General features: G+C 35.7%; 2 protein-coding genes across 5 annotated transcripts in view; both read left to right on the forward strand.

Moving 5' to 3' along the window:
- The window catches only part of zfpm2b (zinc finger protein, FOG family member 2b), a 58,818-nt gene extending 47,173 nt beyond the window's left edge, over positions 1–11,645 (forward strand). For all 3 annotated transcript variants that reach the window (XM_039680441.2, XM_089122585.1, XM_039680442.2), the window contains 3 exons: positions 4,406–4,612; positions 6,061–6,285; positions 8,285–11,645. In XM_039680441.2, the coding sequence (XP_039536375.2) occupies positions 4,406–4,612; positions 6,061–6,285; positions 8,285–10,419 (2,567 nt within the window). In that variant the 3' untranslated portion in view covers positions 10,420–11,645. The remainder of the gene's footprint in view (positions 1–4,405; positions 4,613–6,060; positions 6,286–8,284) is intronic.
- A 929-nt stretch (positions 11,646–12,574) lies between these two features.
- srsf4 (serine and arginine rich splicing factor 4) lies at positions 12,575–19,465 on the forward strand. 2 transcript variants are annotated; one of them, XM_039680820.2, is made up of 6 exons: positions 12,575–12,735; positions 13,563–13,705; positions 15,729–15,841; positions 17,767–17,975; positions 18,126–18,191; positions 18,319–19,465. In XM_039680820.2, exons 1-6 carry the CDS (start codon positions 12,629–12,631, stop codon positions 18,788–18,790), a joined length of 1,110 nt encoding a protein of 369 aa, XP_039536754.1. In that variant the 5' UTR covers positions 12,575–12,628; the 3' UTR covers positions 18,791–19,465. The 2 variants fall into 2 exon arrangements, with proteins under 2 accessions (XP_039536754.1, XP_039536757.1); XM_039680823.2 differs by lacking the exon at positions 12,575–12,735 and adding an exon at positions 14,927–15,065 and having other exon boundaries at positions 13,564–13,705.
- The last annotated feature ends 1,098 nt before the right edge of the window (positions 19,466–20,563 follow it).

Below are 20,563 nucleotides of genomic sequence, written 5' to 3' on the forward strand. Positions count from 1 at the left end.
TAGTTCACCCAGCCAGTTAAATCTCACTTTCTGCCAGCATTCGCTTTAGCCGGACCAGTGGGCTAGCTGTCAGGAAGACGATTCATTTCTCAAAGCTCATATTTAGAAATTGGAAAAAGGCGGGATATTTTTTTTTTTTTTTTTTTTTGGCAGACCCGTCAAGCCACCGCTGCTCTTCAGAACCTGAAAGCCGGGGGTGTGGTGTGCTGCGGGAAAATAAACACTAACTGCACTGTCTGTCTCATGAATATACAAAAAGAGGCACATAACTCTGGCCGTGCCTCACAGGAAGCCGCACAATGCCCCTCTGGTGTGTGTTTGATGTAGCGCGTGGGCCACCAGATCAATGAGGGTGCAGGTGTGCGGGGCAGATGGTGGAGAGGTGATACCCGGGGCGCTGAAACTCAGCCGGGCTCCATGAGGGCGGCCCCCGGGGGGAACAGAACCATATGACTGATGCACTCTGGGATGCAGTGAGGCAGAGATGTGATTTATGGAATAGAGCGGTGAAAGTGAGCTCCCTGCTGTCTCATGCACACTGATGCTGTGCTTGCAAGATCTCAGTACACTTATTATGTGTTTTTTTGGGGGGGAGACTTTTTGTCTAGTGTGTTGAAACAATTTCTGGGTGAAATAAAGAGGGTTGTGTTCAAGTAATGTAGCTTTTTTCTGCCTCAAGTCATTGTGTTCACTGTAAAAAAAAATATTGTTGGTTTAACTTAAAAAATAAGTAACCTGTTTGCCTTAATTTTAAGTTGATTGAAATGGAAAAAGTGAGTTAATACAATGAAGATTGATTTAATCATCAAAAAGTTATCTGAACTAAATAAATTATTTAAGTTGATTTGACAAAAGAAAAAATGAACAGATCTTGAAAATATTTTTTTACAGTGCAGATTTGTTATCACAACATATTTTCTTTTGTCAAATCAACTTTATAATAATTTATTTAGTTGAGATAACTTAATATTTTGAGTTTCTGATGGTTAAATGAATCTCCTTCATTGTATTAACTCACCTTTTCCAGTTCAATCAACTTAAAATTTTAAGGCAACCAGGTTACTTACTTTTTTAAGTTAAACCAACAATATTTGTTTTTTACAATGTAGTAATCACAACATTTTTTCTTTTGTCAAATCAACTTAAATAATTTATTTAGTTCAGATAACATCTAATTTTGAGTTTCTGATGGTTAAATTTATCTCTTTCATTGTATTAACTCACTTTTTCCAGTTCAATGAACTTAAAATTTTTGAGGCAACCAGGTTACTTACTTTTTTAAGTTAAACCATCAATATATTTTTTAGTTTAGTGTTGTTGTGTGTAATTTTGAAATGGGTTTAAATGCTTTTAACCCTGAATTATAAAGCCTTTGGGATGTACAGCTTCATTAAACATTCATGTTTTTTGTTAAGTAACAGAAACTTTCACACTAATTACCTCTACAAACCTGTTTTCTTCCCTTTGTTCTTCCCTATTTAAAGATTCAGGCTCGGTTGATTGTTTTAAAATGTTGGTGCTCAAGAAATATTTCTCACTATTATTGAAAACAGTTGTGCTGCTACTGTATATATATTTTTGGAAACATTTTCAGGATTCTTTTGGTTAAATAATATAAATAATAGAACAACATTTATTTGAAACAGAATCTTACATTTTACATTTCATTTTTTTGTTGTTACTTTTTAGCTCAACACGTGTTCAGGCATTCCTTATACAACTGTCAGGAAATGAGGGGTAAAATAAACATGACTACTGTTAAAATTGAAACATAATTTTCTATTTTTTTTTAATGTGTGATTTTAAAGTTTTTAAATCAAACTAACGAGATGGCAGGCAAATCAAAACTATGAATTATTAATTAAAAGCACTGAGAAAAATGAACGGCATTTTAAAGAGAAGCAATCAAATTACCTGATAGACCTCACAAGGTGAGGGTGTCGCCACCTTGTGGTAAAGGTTTGGTACTTACATTTACACAGATTCCTCAGAAAGAAAGCACCAGTCCGACTCCATACAGCACTTTAAAGCACATTCTACAAAATGTTATTACTATGACGTTTCCCTGCAGCCTGTAACTTTCTTTTCTTTTTTGTCATAATGTAAACTCGTGCATGCGTTTCAGCTTTCATGAGCAAGAAACTGAATCAGGAAGAAACAGATCCACACATTTATCATTGGATTCATGGTTAAAGAGGCAGGGGAGGAAAGGGAGAATGTATACCTCTCAATGTTTTTAGTTCAGTGTGTCATGCCAAAATAAATGTTGGATTGCTCTGAACGGACTAAAATAGCAAATAAAATAGGCTGAGGAGAGATTAAATAACTTTTCACTTTGTTTATATTTGTTTCATGAAATTGGTTTGCAAATGCTACAATACATTGTGCAGTATTTAGATTTGTTTATAAAAATGCACCCTGCTAACGACAGTATAGTGTTTACAAAATACCAGACAATTTTTTACTACATTCAAACTGGTAACTTGGTTTAATCATTGTCATATCCAAAATGTACTATAAAATTTCTTTAATTTTGTATGATAGAAAATGTTGGTAGTCTTCATTGCAAAAATGTGGGTTCTGAAGCAACAAACGCATTGTTGAATTGATTGAATAGACATTGAAAACACCACCACAATACCGAGTCCTATCCAAGCACATGCAATTAGCATTTCCCTGCAGGAGGCACGACCGCATCACAGGTCATTTTTTTCTCCTTCGACATGTTGTCAGAAAGCGCTTACACATCTTTGAAAGGTAGCATTGAGTGTACTTCATCCTCATTGTCTAACTCCTCAATTAGTCCACATCCTAATTCTAGCATTTAGTGTTGGCATATCATGTCTCTTCTTGTTATCTTGCGTTGCAGACTTTTGTAAATAGTCATATTTAAAACTTTAATCCCCTCAATGGAAGATGACGCGCAGACAGAAAGTCCGTCATTTAGACAGATAAATGTTATCTCAGTCACAAAGCACTCCTCTCCTTTTTAACTAGCTAATGAGTTTGTTCTGTGGACTCCAGTGGAACGTTTCATCCGCAGCCCTTCAATTTGATAATGCTGTGCTTTTATCCCAGATGTCCATTCTCTGGGAAAATGTGCAGCGCATTCGGCAATATACTCGTCCCTCACTTGTTTGTTGTGGCTTCAAAGCGATGCAGGCATTTCATGTGTGTGTAGGACAGCATGCTGTATGTGGGATCAAAAAGTATTATATTTGCATTTACCATTATGCTGATTTTATGTATGTAGTATAGACCTTATGCACCAGAAAAACAAGGGCGCCGCCATCTTTAGAATATTGTCATTGAACTTCCGTTTTTGCGGTCGCTCTGTATTAGCTTTTGAAGTGGATTTACTTAATGTAAAGTTAACGAAAGTTATCATGGAGATTGTAATGTTTAAAGCAGATGTCTTAACAAATGTCAGTAGACCGGGAAGATTTTAAAACGAGCCGTTCATCGTAAATAGAGTGCCGAAGTGATGACGTCACTTTGTAGGACGACTCCGAAGCTAGCGGCGAATGGGTTCCCTCGGTCGAAAAGCAATGCATTTTCCCCATAGACTTTTGGAAAATCGCAAAAAAAAAAAAAGATCTTTGTGTTTAACAAAGGGTTGTGACCCTACACGTTTTGTCTATAATCTTTACAAGTAAATTCATTTTGCAAGATGTGGTCCAGAAGCACTTCCTGTTTCAGTTTTTTAACACTACATAAAAGCTGGGATAAGATACAACCAACAGAACATATAAAACTGAATCAAAAAGATAAACAAACATCTTTACGATGTTTTCTTTACATGTGAAATAAAGAAAACAGGAAGTGTTTCTGGACCAGTGTTGTTTACATCTTGCAAAATGGTCTATAAAGATTTTAAAAAACACAATCAGACACAATAAAGTTTATAAAACCACAAGCAGGTTATAACTGTGTGTTCTATGTCATAGATCAAAATGTGAAAATATTTAGAGGCTTTGTTCACCACAGACCTTATTTCAGGCGATTTAGCAAAAACCCATTCAAAAATCCCATAGGCTTTAGAGCGAGGGAAGCGTAGTGCTAAAATGCTAACTCACTTCCGCGTTTTGGCCTACAGAGTGACGTCGTAACTTCGGCAAGATCGCTGTGAAAATACAGACCGGAAGAAAAAGACAACGAGCACAGCGCTGAAAAGGGGCGGGGCTACATAAGGTCTATAAAACGGATAAAAGGAGAAACTTAATTTTGGTTCTGAAAATAAAAACTAGTTTGTGGGGTCTTGCATTGAATCCACACTGTCAAAAACATAATAGAAAGCACCATGTATGTATGTACGTCAATCTCAAGGAACCTCAGATAGCATAAAAAACTGCCTTTAAATGGTTAATATCCTCTATTAAACCCTAATCTTTGCTTTTACTCACAGGAGGACATGTGTGGTGTTCCACAACAAAACACATAATGGAAGGAGATGAACTTGCAGCCTGTGTGGTGGATTTGCACTCGCATCTTCAAACACCAGCCCAAACTCCCTATAGTCAAGGGATGTACCCGGCCCGACAGCTGGACGGCATCCAACTCCTTCCTCAGCAAGCCGCCATGGCATCCATACTGCCCGGCGCTATCATCAACAGTGAGTCCTGCATTATCAAACCTCTGCCACAGTGGATAGACTGATTAATGTGCTTGGTTAAAAATGGAAATCCATGTCAAAGAGTTATCACAGCTCTGATGTGCATGTTTGCCATGGATAAGAGAATTACCAAGGGTCGAGGTTGACCTTCAGTTTGCCGGAATTAGATATTTACCCTCTTTCGTTCTCTAATCACAGTTAACAAGAATTTGATGAGAACAACATTTGTTTTGATGGGGTCTATAGGGTTGGGTTATGGGGTTCATCTTATTACTGCACAATTCAAATTACAGTACACTGTAAAAAAAAAATATTTTCATGATTTGTAATCACAACATTTTTTTTTTCTTTTGTCAAATCAACTTAAATGATTTATGTAGTTCAGATAACATCATATTTTGAGTTTATGGTGATTAAATTAATCTCCGTCATTGTATTGACTCAATTTTTCCATTTCAATGAACTTAAAATTTTAAGGCAACCAGGTTACTTATTTTTTTTAAGTTAAACCAACAATGTTTTTTTACAGTGTATATTGTATCTGGGACTGATGTGCTCTTGAGCCTAATTTTATTACCTTTACTTTTGTATGATCCTTTTCTGCTTTAAATTAAAAAAACAAAACAAAAAACAAATCCTGGACATGAACAAAAAAAAAATTCAAACAAAGATTTATAAACATATTTAATATTTCGCACCATTTCAAAGTCACTATTTTGTATTAAATTATCAAAATGTGAAATTTAAAGGTGCATTATGCAACATTTCATGTTAAAAATAGCTGTTTTTCTAACCCAAACATGCTTTAACAATTGCCTGATGGGCTGAATGAGCCCTTCTCTGATCACATAAGTGTGTAATTTACCTTTCCATTCATACTTTTTAAATTACTTGCAGAATTATAACTTTATTACCTCATTATGACTGCAAAAGATGTGTGCGGCTGATGCTCCTTTGGTTATGAACAGCTCGTGCAAACGTGCATGTGTGTGATCCTTTTTACAGTCTATGGTGTGACCCATGAGCGGCACAGCTCTGGTTGCAGTTTCCCTTTGTCACCAGTGGGGGCGTAGTTCTGCAAAAACTCAGAGACTTTTTTTTTTTTTTTCAGATTAGATTTTTTTTTTTTATTGCAACAAAAAATATACAAAGAGATTTACATGATAGTACACATAGAAAAAAAATCAAATAAATAAATAAATAAACATGCCAGGGGTAAAGTTACAATAAATTAAAGTTACAAAACGCTTCATAGGTCTTTCTTGCCTTTTTGTTCTTTATCTAATGAATTACTATATTGTTTTATCTCAAAACTAAGAGACTTGCGTTTTGCACCTTTAAGCATTTATTATCTGTTGGTCTCAAATTTCTTGATATTCAGTTTTGTTTTTTTGCAAGCTTTAGATAATTCAATATGGAAATGTTTGTCTCCATTTGTGTCGTTGTAGAAGACATCTTCCTCTGTAAGGCATGTGGCATCTGGTTTCGGAGTGAGAGAAACCTCCAGGCCCACCTTATGTATTACTGCAGTGGGCGACAAAGGGACCCGGAGATGGTTGCAGAGAAAACCACCAATATCAGCCATCAAATGCTCCGCAATTGCACATACCCACAATGCAATATGAGCTTTGCAGGCTCCCATGCCCTGGAAATGCACTTATCTACACATAACTGTGAGTAAACCAATAAGACATTCTTTTTTTAAATAACTATTTGTCCAGCAACAAATAAAAAAGAGAAAAGATGTAGCTTTTTTTTTTTAGAAGAGCCAATGTTTGTTTTGTTAGTTTTTTTTTTTTCCTTGTTTTGACTTTTCCATCACATTTTAGTTATAGTTTAGTATAAAGAGGACAGGCAATTATGGGTATAGTGGATCAGGAAATGTTAAAAAACTGCTAATGTTATCAAGCATCTGTGCGAACACCCTTGGTTGGACTAAACTGTGTATGATGGTGTTGGCCAGAGATGTATAGTAACGAAGTAGAACTACTTAAGTACTAAAATGCTGTATCTGTACTCTACTAGAGTATTGTTTGTTTCTCATACTTCTACTTTTACTTCAGTAGATATTTTCGATGAATTTAATACTTTTACTTCGATATTTTTTTAATGTTCTGCTAGTTACTCGTTACAATTATAAAAAATTTTACGAATCATTCGTTGCAAGTTGGCTTTCATGCTGCCTAAATCACACGCCAGTTTTATAGGGTAATGGTATTGATTGACACACACATTGACAACTAATGCACTAATTGCATGACACAATACTTGTACTTGTACTTTTAGTACTTAGTGAATTTTAAAATAAACTACTTGCAATACTTAAGTACAAAAATGTTGAATACTTTAGTACTTCTACTTAAGTGCACTGTTAGACCTTACCAGGTTTTTTACAGTAAAATACTGGCAACACTGTTGCCAGTAATTTACTGTAAAAATGCACTAAAACTAATAAGTTGTATTTTTTAGTTAACTTGAGTTTTAGTGCATTTTTACAGTAAATTACTGGCAACAGTGTTGTAAAAATGCACTAAAACTAATAAGTTGTATTTTTTTAGTTAACTTGAGTTTTAGTGCATTTTTACTGTAAATTACTGGCAACAGTGTTGTAAAAATGCACTAAAACTAATAAGTTGTATTTTTTAGTTAACTTGAGTTTTAGTGCATTTTTACAGTAAATTACTGGCAACAGTGTTGTAAAAATGCACTAAAACTAATAAGTTGTATTTTTTTAGTTAACTTGAGTTTTAGTGCATTTTTACTGTAAATTACTGGCAACAGTGTTGTAAAAATGCACTAAAACTAATAAGTTGTATTTTTTAGTTAACTTGAGTTTTAGTGCATTTTTACAGTAAATTACTGGCAACAGTGTTGTAAAAATGCACTAAAACTAATAAGTTGTATTTTTTAGTTAACTTGAGTTTTAGTGCATTTTTACTGTAAATTACTGGCAACAGTGTTGTAAAAATGCACTAAAACTAATAAGTTGTATTTTTTAGTTAACTTGAGTTTTAGTGCATTTTTACAGTAAATTACTGGCAACAGTGTTGTAAAAATGCACTAAAACTAATAAGTTGTATTTTTTAGTTAACTTGAGTTTTAGTGCATTTTTACTGTAAATTACTGGCAAAAGTGTTGTAAAAATGCACTAAAACTAATAAGTTGTATTTTTTAGTTAACTTGAGTTTTAGTGCATTTTTACAGTAAATTACTGGCAACAGTGTTGTAAAAATGCACTAAAACTAATAAGTTGTATTTTTTAGTTAACTTGAGTTTTAGTGCATTTTTACAGTAAATTACTGGCAACAGTGTTGTAAAAATGCACTAAAACTAATAAGTTGTATTTTTTAGTTAACTTGAGTTTTAGTGCATTTTTACTGTAGATTACTGGCAACAGTGTTGTAAAAATGCACTAAAACTAATAAGTTGTGTTTTTTAGTTAACTTGAGTTTTAGTGCATTTTACAGTAAATTACTCAAAGCACGTCATTTTACTGTAAAAAACCTGGTAAGGTCTAACAGTGTGTGCTGCTTAAAGAGCACTTCAACTTCTACTCAAGTCACTTTTTTGATAGAGCACTTGTACTTTTACTCAAGTCCAGGTTTCTAGTACTTTACACATCTCTGTAGTGTTGGTCATTAACACCATTCCTGTTTTTTTTGTTTCGTTAAGCTCTCAAGTCAGATGAGATATCAACTGGAAGCAACTTGAAATGCACAATTTGTGACTACACCGCTGAAACTCTTATGGCACTCCAGCACCACATCCTCTCCCATCTATCCCAAACCGGCCTGAGATGCGGTCACTGCCACTTCACTTTCCAAACTCCCAGAGAACTGGCCAAACACCAGGAGCTACACGGACATAGCTGTGCTGTCAACAAACTCAAAGAAGACAACTCTCCTAGCAGCATTTCAGGCAGCCCTCAACAAGTCAGAGCTAACGCAAACATAAAAGACCTTCAGGAAAGAACAATACAGCGTGATATGAGTCAAATCTCCGAGTTGGAAAGCACAGAAAGCAGCCAGACATCCACTAAGATTGAGGGAAACTCAGGAAACAAGGCTAGCGTTTCATACTCAAGAGTAAAGTCAGAACCTTCGAGTCCCCGTTTAGCCTCCTCGCCCATTCAGCACCAACTGCCTCCTGCCTTTCCCATACCCCCTTACATACCACAAATCCCATTCTCACAGGATATTACAATGGGCCCGCAGGCATCTGAGATACTGGCCAAAATGTCCGAGCTGGTCCATCGCAGGTTACGTCATGGGGGAAACTCTTATCCTCCAGTGATGTACAGCACACTTGTGCCAAAAGGAGCGACGTGCTTTGAATGCAACATCACCTTCAACAACCTTGATAACTATTTGGTGCACAAGAAGCACTACTGCAACACTCGCTGGGAAAAGCCACACGACTTCCCTGGACTACTGGATAAACCAGCAGGCACTGTAAGCCCTAAAATTGGAGGTATGCTAAATGCCAGCCATCCATCTGAAGTGAAAGGGCATGAGTCGAACCCCATCGCAGGTGGAAAAGTGACAGATGAGCTGTCGGCGCACGTTAAAAAAGCCTCAACTCCATCTGGTGCGCAGGAAAGACCAAACGGCACACAGCTGGATTTGCAATCGCCACCGACTGAAACCGACCCCAACCACACAACATGCGAGGCCTGCAAAATCACCTTCAGTCGACATGAGACCTACATGGTGCACAAGCAGTATTACTGTGCCACTCGCCACGATCCTCAAGTAAAACGGGCCAACAATAAAGGATCAGCCAATCAGAAGTCAGTGCGTCCACGCAAAAGAAGAAAGGCATATGAGATGGGCACTCCCGAACAAGAACACAACATGCCACCTATGAGTTTGGCATCATTTCTTGGAATGCCATACTTATCAAAGGACCATCAAAGATACAACATGATCCAGGGGTTAGTACCCAAATATCCCGAGGCTTCATTGACGGTCACGAAATCAGCTCTTGTGTCCAAATGTAATGTAACATCTAAGGAAGAAGGTGATGCACCAATAGATCTCAGTAAAAAATGCACACCACAGTTTGGGAACACTCCGATTTCCCCGAAAGGACTTATGGATTATCATGAGTGTGTTGTGTGCAAGATAAGCTTCAACAAAGTTGAGGACTATCTTAAGCACAAACAGAACTTCTGCCCAGGTACCGTTTTGCTAAATGCTTCCACCGAGAACAAAAACATCAAAAAAGAGAATTCGTCGTCTTCCCTCTTTGAGCTCCCGACAACTTCTGACATACAAGCTTCCGGCGAGGATCAACTAATGCCAGTGAAAGATGACCCGAGGGCCGTGTTTCAACCCACCGCAAAGAAAATGAGACCTGAGGAACAAATTTGGCCTTACTATGAAATCAAACCCACTGATTACGCTACAGGGATGCTGGTGTCACAAAGCGATCGGAGGCAGAGTCCGAACGAGGGCAGTGAAGGAGAGAAAGACCAGCCGATGCCTGACGGTAGCCATCTTAGCGCGGATGACCCCAAGTCCTCATCCCTAAAGAACGGTCTTGAATTTGAAAACGAGATGGACGACGCTGGACCTAAGCAACTTGATTCGGCTACACCGGTCAGTTCCAGCGACTATGAGGAAAGCACATCTCCAAAGACTGAGGAAGAGAGGAAGAGCTTCAAGAGGATGTTGAACGGCTCCACTGCCAGCACGAGTAATTTAAAGTACTGCCGCCCGTGTGACATCCAGTTTAACAACCTTTCGAACTTTATAACACACAAGAAGTTTTACTGCTCGTCACACACAGCGGAGCACGTTAAATAGTGGACCTGTCGCCTGTCTTTAAATCTAGGTCACAGTAGTAGTAGTAGAAGCCCACATTCTTAGAAGAAATGGTTCTATTTAGAACCAGAAATGGTTCATATATGGAACTCCAAAATGGTTCTATATAGAACCATTTTTTTTGGTAAAAGGTTCTATTGGCCAAGTATGGAACCCCAGGGTTCTATATAGAACCCAGAGGAACCATTTTTTAAAGAGTGTATAGAACCTTTTAGGGGTTCCAAATACGTAGCGCTGATAGAACCTTTTAAGGTTCTATATAGAACCTTTTCTTCTAAGAGTGCAGGACAACATTCCCAGTTGTAGCAATTTAACAAAATCTGACACCATTTGTCACCTAATCACCTTATTTGTGATGACTAAAAGTGACATGCTCCCTCCTCTTTAAAGTGGACTCACATGTTAGATTTTTCACAAGCACTGTTTTTTCCCCGTTGTGGTCAAAAACAAAAGACATTTTTACAATTCCATGCTGGTGTACATGGCAGCAGGAGGACAATCAAATCAGGAGATTTATCCTACCAGTCAATTATTAGAAATGTTTAAAATATTTGTTGGGAATATTCTGTGTTGGTAGTTTGTGTGTGTGTGTGTTTTTTTTGTATTTATTTATTTAATAATAGTTGCAGCTTGAAATGAAAAACAAGTTTATGAAAGTTTTGGAATTACAGAAAGCCACATGAATTGTAGAAATTGATTAAAAAGAAAAAAAAATGTGTCAACATATCCTAAAATACTTGCAATCAAGTTTTCTGAGTTTAAAATTGTCAATACATGTAGAGTCTAGTTTGTCCTAGATGTTTCTTTATGCTTCAAAATGTTTTTCTTGTCAATGCAGAACTCTTCTTAAAAAGGTAACCTCTGTGTGTTTGATTCTTTTTTTCTTTTCTTTTTATATATTTGGCTTCTAATGCAATACTTTTTAAAAGATGAAATGTTATTTGAAGCAGTATTAAGGGAAACTTTTTATACTTGGACCCCAGAAACTGTGTGAAGTGTTTACTGAAGTCTACCCGGAGAAGGGTTTACACTTGGTATGGATGACTCATTGTAATCTTTCCTACAGAAAAACAACTAAATAATGTCATTTAAAAAAAAAATGTGTCAAAAAAAATGTGTTGCTATGCATGTACCTGTATGGAATGAAATTCCAGAAATGTGGGAAATGTTATTTTATGTGGCATAAAATTAAATTTTTTATCTCAGGATAGCAGTGTCGATTAATTATTATTAACATTTTTTTTCTTTTTATTATTAATGCACAAGTTTTTTTCAGGACATACTGAATACTCATAGAACTCTAGTTGCATCATTCAGGACTGTAGGAGTTTGTACCTTCAAATGTGCAAGCACTGGCACCACCTGGTGTAAGTTACGATTCAAGACATGAAATTAAAGGTCCCGTTCTTCGTGATCCCATGTTTCAAAATTTAGTTAGTGTGTAATGTTGTTGTTAGAGTATAGGCTAAATAATATTTGTAAAACTATAAAGCTTAAAGTTCAATGCCAAGCGAGATATTTTATTTAATTCAGAAGCTCTGTTGACATAGGCTTAGCTAGCTTGATGAATTGAGTCGTTGAACACGAGAACGCAATGTTAGCCAATGTTTTTGTTTTTTTTTGTAAGTTGTTATGGGTTCTACTATCCAAATAGATCCGCCATCTATGTCCGCCAACAGTTTTCTCAGTATATTTTCCTGCTTTTTTGTCCTTTGCCAATCACATGCCTGAGCATTATACTTCTGGGTTCTGGGTCATCATAACTGCACCTCTCTTATAGATATAGGCCAAAAAAAAACCCTAACTAAGATTTTTCCACAAACCTTAAACCTAACAGCAGATGTCCTCAGCGTGCAGTTTTGACCACTTAAAATGACCAGAAAGCTTTTTTCTCCCATTACTGTTTTGCAAAATAAAGTGTTGATCATTTACATGTCTTAAAGTTACATACTTAAAGGTCGGTAGTGAGGAAAAGTAACCTAATCAATAACGTATGTGCTGTTGTTTGAAATTATTCACAACCGCAACAATTTTGACTACAGTCTTCGTGACCTTTATTTTGGAAAACACCGGGTCCCTTATTTTGACTAGTCTTTGGCACTTTTATTTTGGAAAATACGAAAGCGGGTCCCTTATTTTGAATCTTTCATGTTGTTGCTGGTTTTGCGCGCTTAGCTACCGCACCGGGAAAATGTCTCGAGTTTACGTGGGCAAATTGAGCTATCGCGCCAGAGAGAAAGACGTTGAAAGGTTTTTTAAAGGTTATGGGAAGATACTGGAAGTGGACTTGAAAAATGGGTAAGTAATATTATCTTTGTACAAGCAAATTAAATGTGCACCCGGAACAGCGATTGAGTCATTAAGAAGGATACACGGTTTGTTCTTTCCTCCATGTGATTTACAAAAATTCTAGCACTAATAGCTATATTATGAATTCGTTTGCAGAATTACTAATTAATTACGCTTTAGAATATATTTAGAAATATTTTCGGCTGTTAATCGGTCATTTTTAACATATTTTTAGCTGTTTTAGCACAGCATGCTATTGCTAACCCCATTGTTTCCAGGGTGGCCTCGACTGAATTCTTCATTTTTCTTTTATTTTTTTCGCTTAAAATGTAATGTAGTTGATATTTACTTTTTTTATTATACAGGTATAGCAGGGTCTGTGACCTCGTGAAAATGCTTATATTTTTGTTATATATATATATATATATATATATATATATATATATATATATATAACCAACTATTTGAGTGAAGAGTTTAGTTAAAAAACGTTAATTGAAATGCATGATCAGGTGATTAACTTTGTCTATTATATAATACTTTGGGTTCATATGCTTGTATTGTATCGCAATTCACGGATTTAACTAATGGTTAAATTCACTGTGTTAAAGAAAAAAAAAGAAAAAACAATTGATGTTGTTAATACAACATAAAATTGCTCAGCAAGCTATTTCGTGACTTTAGCCATTAAATTAGACTATATAGGGTAACAAGAGTAACCAAGGGAATAGCTGAAAAAGATAATTTCATGATCAGACAAAAAAATATTGTTGGTTGTAACATATTTCACGTGCATATTTTCCCTGAAATCTCATAACTCTCATCTATCTCTTTAGATATGGCTTTGTAGAGTTTGATGACCCCCGTGATGCAGATGATGCTGTGTACGACTTGAACGGCAAAGATCTTTGTGGGAAGAGAGTGATAGTGGAGCACACCATAGGACAGCGCCGTGATGGAGGCAACCGATCTGGGAGAAGTAAGATGTCCATTTATCTGCTTTTCCAGAATACTTTATACCATATACTATTTCTATTTCATATAATATTATTTTTTGGTAAATGTTGGATTGTGCAAAAACTGTTTTTTCAGGCTTCTCAGCTGGAAAGTTTGGTGCTCAACATGCCCATTATGATTTTTAAGCATTATACCAGAATTAGGTCCAAAAACCCTGTTAAGTAAGACATTGATGGTTTAATGGTGCCCTAGAATGTGTTAAAATAATATTTAAATTTTGTCTCTGATATCTACGTAGAGGGTATTATGGCTTTAAGGGCATTTCAAATGTTAAAATGATTGTACAGGTCCATTTTCAACACTAGAAATTGGCCTTGGAATGAAATTCTTTGTTTTTACCTTATTTGGAAGGATCATGAATAGTAATGTGGAGTTCTGCTCTGATTGGCTGTTTCACTTCACACACTCTCAAAAACAAGCGTGCAAAATAATCATACGTCAGTTTGAAACAAACAATGAAACATTTTAACAATTGGACTAACGTTAGATGCCTTAAACTGTTAATGCAACTTAAAACTTTTGCGGTATCCGATTATAGATAATAAACATCAACGCCTGTTGACGTTTCTTTTCTGTGGGAAGGCTATGAAAAGAACAAAACAAGATTTTAATGGTGTTTGAGACTCTTTTCCTATTTAACTATGCCAAAATAAATTCAATTTTTAAATTCTAGGGCACCTTTAAAACAGTGAATCACTTGTCCTTAGGCATGTTAATGTCATCATTGATTTTTATTTTTCATCTTCATATTGACTCACTTGATCTTAAAACCGAATGGACAGCATGTTTGAGAGCGCCCAGTCTCTGTATGAGAAGCCTGAAAATAGTGTGTTTGTTAATTTCTTTTGTATCATCATATGCAGTTACTGTAAGTTTGTAGGGAGCAAAATTGTTTGGTAATCTTTACAATGTTATTGATGGGTGATTCTTCAGATGGGAGAATCAATATAACACACAGTGCACTTTTTAGAAAAGGAAAATGACGGATCTGCCTCAAGTAAGTTTCCCTGAATGAAGAATCACCCTGAACATTTTTAGTAATTCTAAATATTGTAATTTCTGCTTCTCTATATGCAGATATCTATTGTTGCAATATTATTTTCATTTTCTAAATGAAATACCTTTTTAATTCAAAATAATAATGTCAAAGCTAGAAATTTAACCCTCAATGTTTCATTAAAAGAGTCTGACTGCCTGCCCCTTTTGCTGGCCATGGTGTCCCCCTTTCCATGCGTGTGGCTCTTTGACCAAACTGGGCCCCTGGGCAGACCATTAAAGCGAGCCAATGTGAATGAGGACCGCTTTTCCCATTAAGCCGGGTGGTGAGGATACCATTGGGTTTAGGAGATGTGGGTTGAGCTCTTTTAGGTGCCTGTAATATGTTTTGGTTTTATTTATTTTCACATTTTCATTTTCCCCGTTAATTAATCTTTAATAATTTTAAGTACAGCGTAAGTATGTTATTTGGCGGAATATTTTCAGTTCTTGAAGAATAAATCTATATTACAGTGATTGTTCACCAATAATGATTGTCATAATTTAATCTCACCCTTATGTCATTCCAATTTTTTTTTTATTTTTTTTTTTTTACAGAAAACAATATAATTGAAAAACTTTTTTTTTTTTTTTTGACAATTTGTCCAGTTTTGGACAAAAAAAAACAAAAAACATGATTCTTTATAGACTTATCTCCAGCATGTTGTTTTTAGTGTTACACAGATGACATATGGGTGAATAAATGATAGATTAATTTTTAGGTGAAATGTCCCTTTAAGTTAAGGGTAGAATTCAGTTTTTAATGTTTACATTAGTAGCAGTAAATTCAGTTTCTTAAACCATAAATGAAACTGTACTGTTTAATTTTTGTCCGTGTTATAAGTTTAATCTTTTAGTGTTTCTGTGTGTGAAATCCACAGTCTTAAAGGACCCTCCATTGTCTTTTACCAATCCTGAACTGTATCCATCTTATTTTCGCCATTTTGAAGGTAATAATCGGTATGGGCGTGGAGGGGGAGACCGGTACGGCCCACCTACACGCACGGATTACAGGCTGATTGTAGAAAATCTGTCTAGTCGCTGCAGCTGGCAGGACCTGAAGGTACAAAGAAACACTATTTTTATTTGTCTTTTGTTTGCTAAGGCGACATCACTCTTACTATTACTTATGTTTAGGGATTTGAACAAACCCCTCACTCAAAGATATGAATGATTCGACTTAGTTTTCAGTGTGATCAGACTTATGATTTTCACCTGGCGGATGATAAAACGGATTTTAACCCTTATGTGCTGTTCTGGCTTTTTATTCAGCCACCATGGGGTATTTTTTAGTCTTAATTTGGCCATAACTTTTTCCTTGTTTCAGCAAATGGAATGATTTTTGTTGACAAATCTTATTTTGACACATATTTTGGGAAAATGCTTTGAAATTTTTCAAAAACTCAACAGTACACTCTGAGCAAATTCAGTACCCTTTCGTTAGGTTCGTGGCTGAAAAAAAGCCACTACTTTAAACTGCTGTAAAAATGTATCAGATAAATATTTTTTTTTCAATTTTTTTTTTTTTGCATAAATCTATTAATCAACCTCAGTCCTGATCAAAACTACTAAATGTTTAAAAAAAAAAATTCAGGATTTTAACTCTTTAATTGCCAAATTCATAAATGATGTCACTGATTTGGGGAAAAAAAAACACACAAAATGACTTATTTTCAATATAAAATATGATTGTGGACTGGATTTTTTTTTTTTTTTTTACGTTTTTTTTTTTCACAATCATATTTTATATTGAAAATAAGTCATTTTGTAATTTTTTTTTACCGTAAAAAAAAATCCAGTCCACAATCATATTTTATATTGAAAATAAGTCATTTTGTAATTTTTGTTTACTGTAAAAAAAAATCCAGTCCACAATCATATTTTATATTGAAAATAAGTCATTTTGTGTTTTTTTTCCAGTGACATCATTTATGAATTTGGCAATTAAAGAGTTAAAATCCTGAATTTTTTTAAACATTTAGTAGTTTTGATCAGGACTGAGGTTGATTAATAGATTTATGCAAAAAAAAAAAAATGAAAAAAATATTTATCTGATACATTTTTACAGCAGTTTAAAGTAGTGGCTTTTTTTCAGCCACGAACATAACGAAAGGGTAGTGAATTTGAACAATGCACAAGGGTTAAAAAACCCATAGACTTGCATCGAAAGAGTGACCTGAATCCAGAATATCTCAAATTCTAGAGACCAGAATAATACTGAGATATGAAGGCTTTTATTTATTTATCTTGGGACAGCAAGTAACTTGCTAGCAACCACCATAGCAACTACATCACAAATTTAAACACCTTAGAATTTTTTTTAGCAACCATCCAAAACACATTAGCTTTTTTGTGGATTGGAGTTATTGCACAAGGAAGCACCACTCAACTTTTTTCTTAAAGCAAAAAATAATCATTTTAAAAGATCACTGCCACTAGCCAAGTTTATTTTTGACCCTCCAAATCAAAATCACCATGAAATCAAAATCACAAACATATTTATGAAATATTGCAGGATTTATTAAATGATTTTTTGGTGCAAATGTGCTCTTTTAATCTTTAATCGAATAGAATAACTTTCCCTCCCTCTTGCAAAGACATTACTTGAGTACTGGCGCGAGGGCAGGACAATCTGTCACTCACAACATCATAGCAATAGCGAACAACCTTCCAATCAGTACTAGATAGATGAAACTCAAGTCCAGCCCTAATTTTTTTTTTTTCTTGTTTGAGAAGCCGGTTCACAATAGAGAAAGATGGGAATGAGCGACACCTTGTGGTTCCCTTACAACATGACGAAAGTCACTCTCAAACTATTTGTACGTCGTTTTGGATAAATGCATAAATATAATGGAAATGTAATAGGGAAGAAAAGACGATCAAAACTATACAGTTTCATTACGCCTTTAGGCATTTTGGAAATTGTCTGTTCTGTAAACGCGGTCAACGATTTTGTCAAGTCACTAATGTGTCATTGATTCATTTCAGGACTACATGCGTCAGGCTGGTGAGGTAACATATGCAGACACTAATAAGGGCCGCAAGAACGAGGGGGTCATAGAGTTCAGGCAGTACTCGGACATGAAAAGAGCCCTGGAGAAACTTGACGGCACTGAGGTCAATGGAAGGAAAATTCGTCTCATCGAGGACCGACCTGGTGCCAGACGCAGACGCTCCTATTCTCGCAGTGCTTCCAGGTGCAAACAAATCAAATTAGATTGTAAATGTGTGGGAGACTTATGACTGATAATTAAGATTAATGTCACATTAAAGGCTAAATAAGCTACTTTAGAGGTTCACGGAGAACAAATGTAACGTTTTTATTGCTTCTCGCACACGTCCTTCAGGTCTCGCTCCAGGAGCAGGAGGTCTCGCAGGAGCCGAAGCCACAGTCGGACCAGTAGCCGCTCGAGGTAGGCCAATGCCACAGTTTGGTGTTCGATGAGTCCTCTAGAGGGCAGTAATTATTACATTAAAAATAAGTTCTGTGCCGTCAGTCTTGCTAATATATATTGATTTGATTGACCTTGACCTTTCCAGACCCTCAGGCTCACGATCACGCAGCAGGTCAACCAGCAAGAAGACGAAGGGCAGGAGCAGTAGGATGGAGGAGAGCAGTAATGGAGCTCGCAGGGGAGGTGAAAGTGCAAGGGAGAATAGCTTGAGCTGCAGCCCCCAGAGCAAAAAGGGCAAACGCGAGAACAAGAGAGGTCGCTCTTATTCTCGATCCAGATCTCGGTCCAAATCGAGGTCCAAATCGGGTAACAACAGGGATCTCTCCAGGGATTCTGGGTCTAAATCTCAGGAGGCAACCAAGGGCAGTGATGAAGGCAGAGTGGCTGAAAGAGCGCAGCGTTCTAGAGCTCATTCTCGATCTAGATCACAGACGCCACCAGATGCTGATCTGCGCAGGGAATCTAGATCTAGATCTAGGTCCAGATCCAAATCTCACTCCCATTCACGCTCAAAATCGTATTCCCGATCTCGATCCCACTCAAGGTCTCGTTCCTAAGTCCATTTAAAAAAAAAAAAAAAAAAGTCGATTTTTCTCAATCAGTATTTTTCATCTTGTTTTCCAGTCTAACTCGAATCTTTAAAACAAGGATGTATCTTAAATTAATGTTTTTTTTATTTTAATACCCCACTTTTGGTCACTAAATTTTTTTTTTGCTTAATACGAGAGAATTATTTACCATTGGGGATAGAAAATAAACTTAATTCAAGGTATACTGTCTGAAAACAAGTCTGAATACGTTACATTTTTGAGGAAAAACTGTCTTGTTTTTAGATGTTATTTCTTGAAAATAAGATGACGAAAGACTGAATTATGTTTTGCAGTCGATGTCTAAATGTTGTCCTGCCCTTCATTTCTATTCTTTGAAGCAAACCACAGTTTTTCTTTTTTGTCAAATAGATAGGTATTAGGGAAAATGCTTGCTTATTCACAGTTCAGTATTTTCTGGTATTGTTAACCCCATGCATTATTTTTAGTAGTGTTTTTATTTTAAAACTGCTTGCATATATTTTATTCATAAAGACTGAGTAAAATTGAGCCCTCAATAGATGTCCTAACCTTTGGATTGTGTACTTTAGACATGTCCCATAAATGTTGTTAAAAATGGGGCAGTTTATGGTCTTTTTACAACACATTTCTCCATACAAAATAATAAAAAAATCTGCCTCACAATACTTTGTGTCATTTAGTTCATTTACAAAGATATGTGGTGGGTTTTCTTAATATTTAAAGGAAACTAAGATCAATTGAAAACTATATGATGTTGTGGAACTTTACCATGCAATGCATACTTTTTCCAGTACCTTCAAATGGTCTTCGTTTCCCATTTACACTTCTGGGCCTCGGGTCTATACGATCCCAATAATTGATTCATTGTACAAAAAATATACATTTTTAATCATACGAATAATATTTTTTTGTTTTGTTTACTTCTCATCTATTCATTAATGCTGTGTTTTTGGAGATATAAAGTACTTTTGTATCAATATACCACACAATTCCTCAACTACACCTTTAGCATATAAATTTTTTTTTATGATACATTGCATTTATGCTCTAGTACTAGGCCTTAATTTTTGTGTAAAAAAAAATCAGATTTATGCCGGATTTTTTTTTTTTTTTTTTTTTTGAACACTTGAAGAAAATCTATTTCGTTTTTTTTTTTTTTCTTTTTTTTTTTCCTTCACATTTCCCATTCATTTCAACGTGGGCGTGGGGTCATATTGACCCCGAAGACCAGAAGTGCAAACATTTGTTTTACATACCTTCTGAACAGCCGAATCAAAGCCAGGTTAGATAGATAATGTATGAAAAGTCACAAAATCTTATTCCACTGAGATGAAGGGAACCCTTTTTTTAAGTAAAAGTCGATTGGGGTCGTATAGACCCCATAATCCGATTGAGGGCTACTTTTCACTCTTTAACTCTAATCTCAGGCTTTGTTGTGGATTCAAAACAATAATATTAGCATAATTTTGTCGTTATGATACAATGAGGAGTGAATGTTAGTGTGAATTAAAAATCAGCTGAATTTGTCCAGTGAGGAAAGGCTTTACTGGTTTGAAATGATGGGACGAGTGAACAAATGAAAAAAAAAAGTTAATTGCTGAGTGTACGAATCCCAATATTAACTACATCATAATCTAACAGTTTTATGTTGAAATTGAATATAACCCAATCTATAAAAGTAATTTGCGGACGATTATTTCTCCGCCTCTCCATGTAAAAATAATTCCACAAGATGTCGCCAACACTCAAATAACCGAAAAA

The sequence above is a fragment of the Pimephales promelas genome, chromosome 18, assembly GCF_988280905.1.
Source record: "Pimephales promelas chromosome 18, fPimPro1.hap1.1, whole genome shotgun sequence".
In the NCBI taxonomy this organism is placed as follows: Eukaryota; Metazoa; Chordata; class Actinopteri; order Cypriniformes; family Leuciscidae; genus Pimephales; species Pimephales promelas.

Coding starts and splice junctions, on each gene's coding strand:
- srsf4 (XM_039680820.2), top strand. CDS start 12,629: ATGTCTCGAGTTTACGTGGGCAAATTGAGCTATCGCGCCAGAGAGAAA. Junction 15,842..17,766: donor GCAGCTGGCAGGACCTGAAG/GTACAAAGAAAC, acceptor GATTCATTTCAG/GACTACATGCGTCAGGCTGG. Junction 18,192..18,318: donor CGGACCAGTAGCCGCTCGAG/GTAGGCCAATGC, acceptor TGACCTTTCCAG/ACCCTCAGGCTCACGATCAC.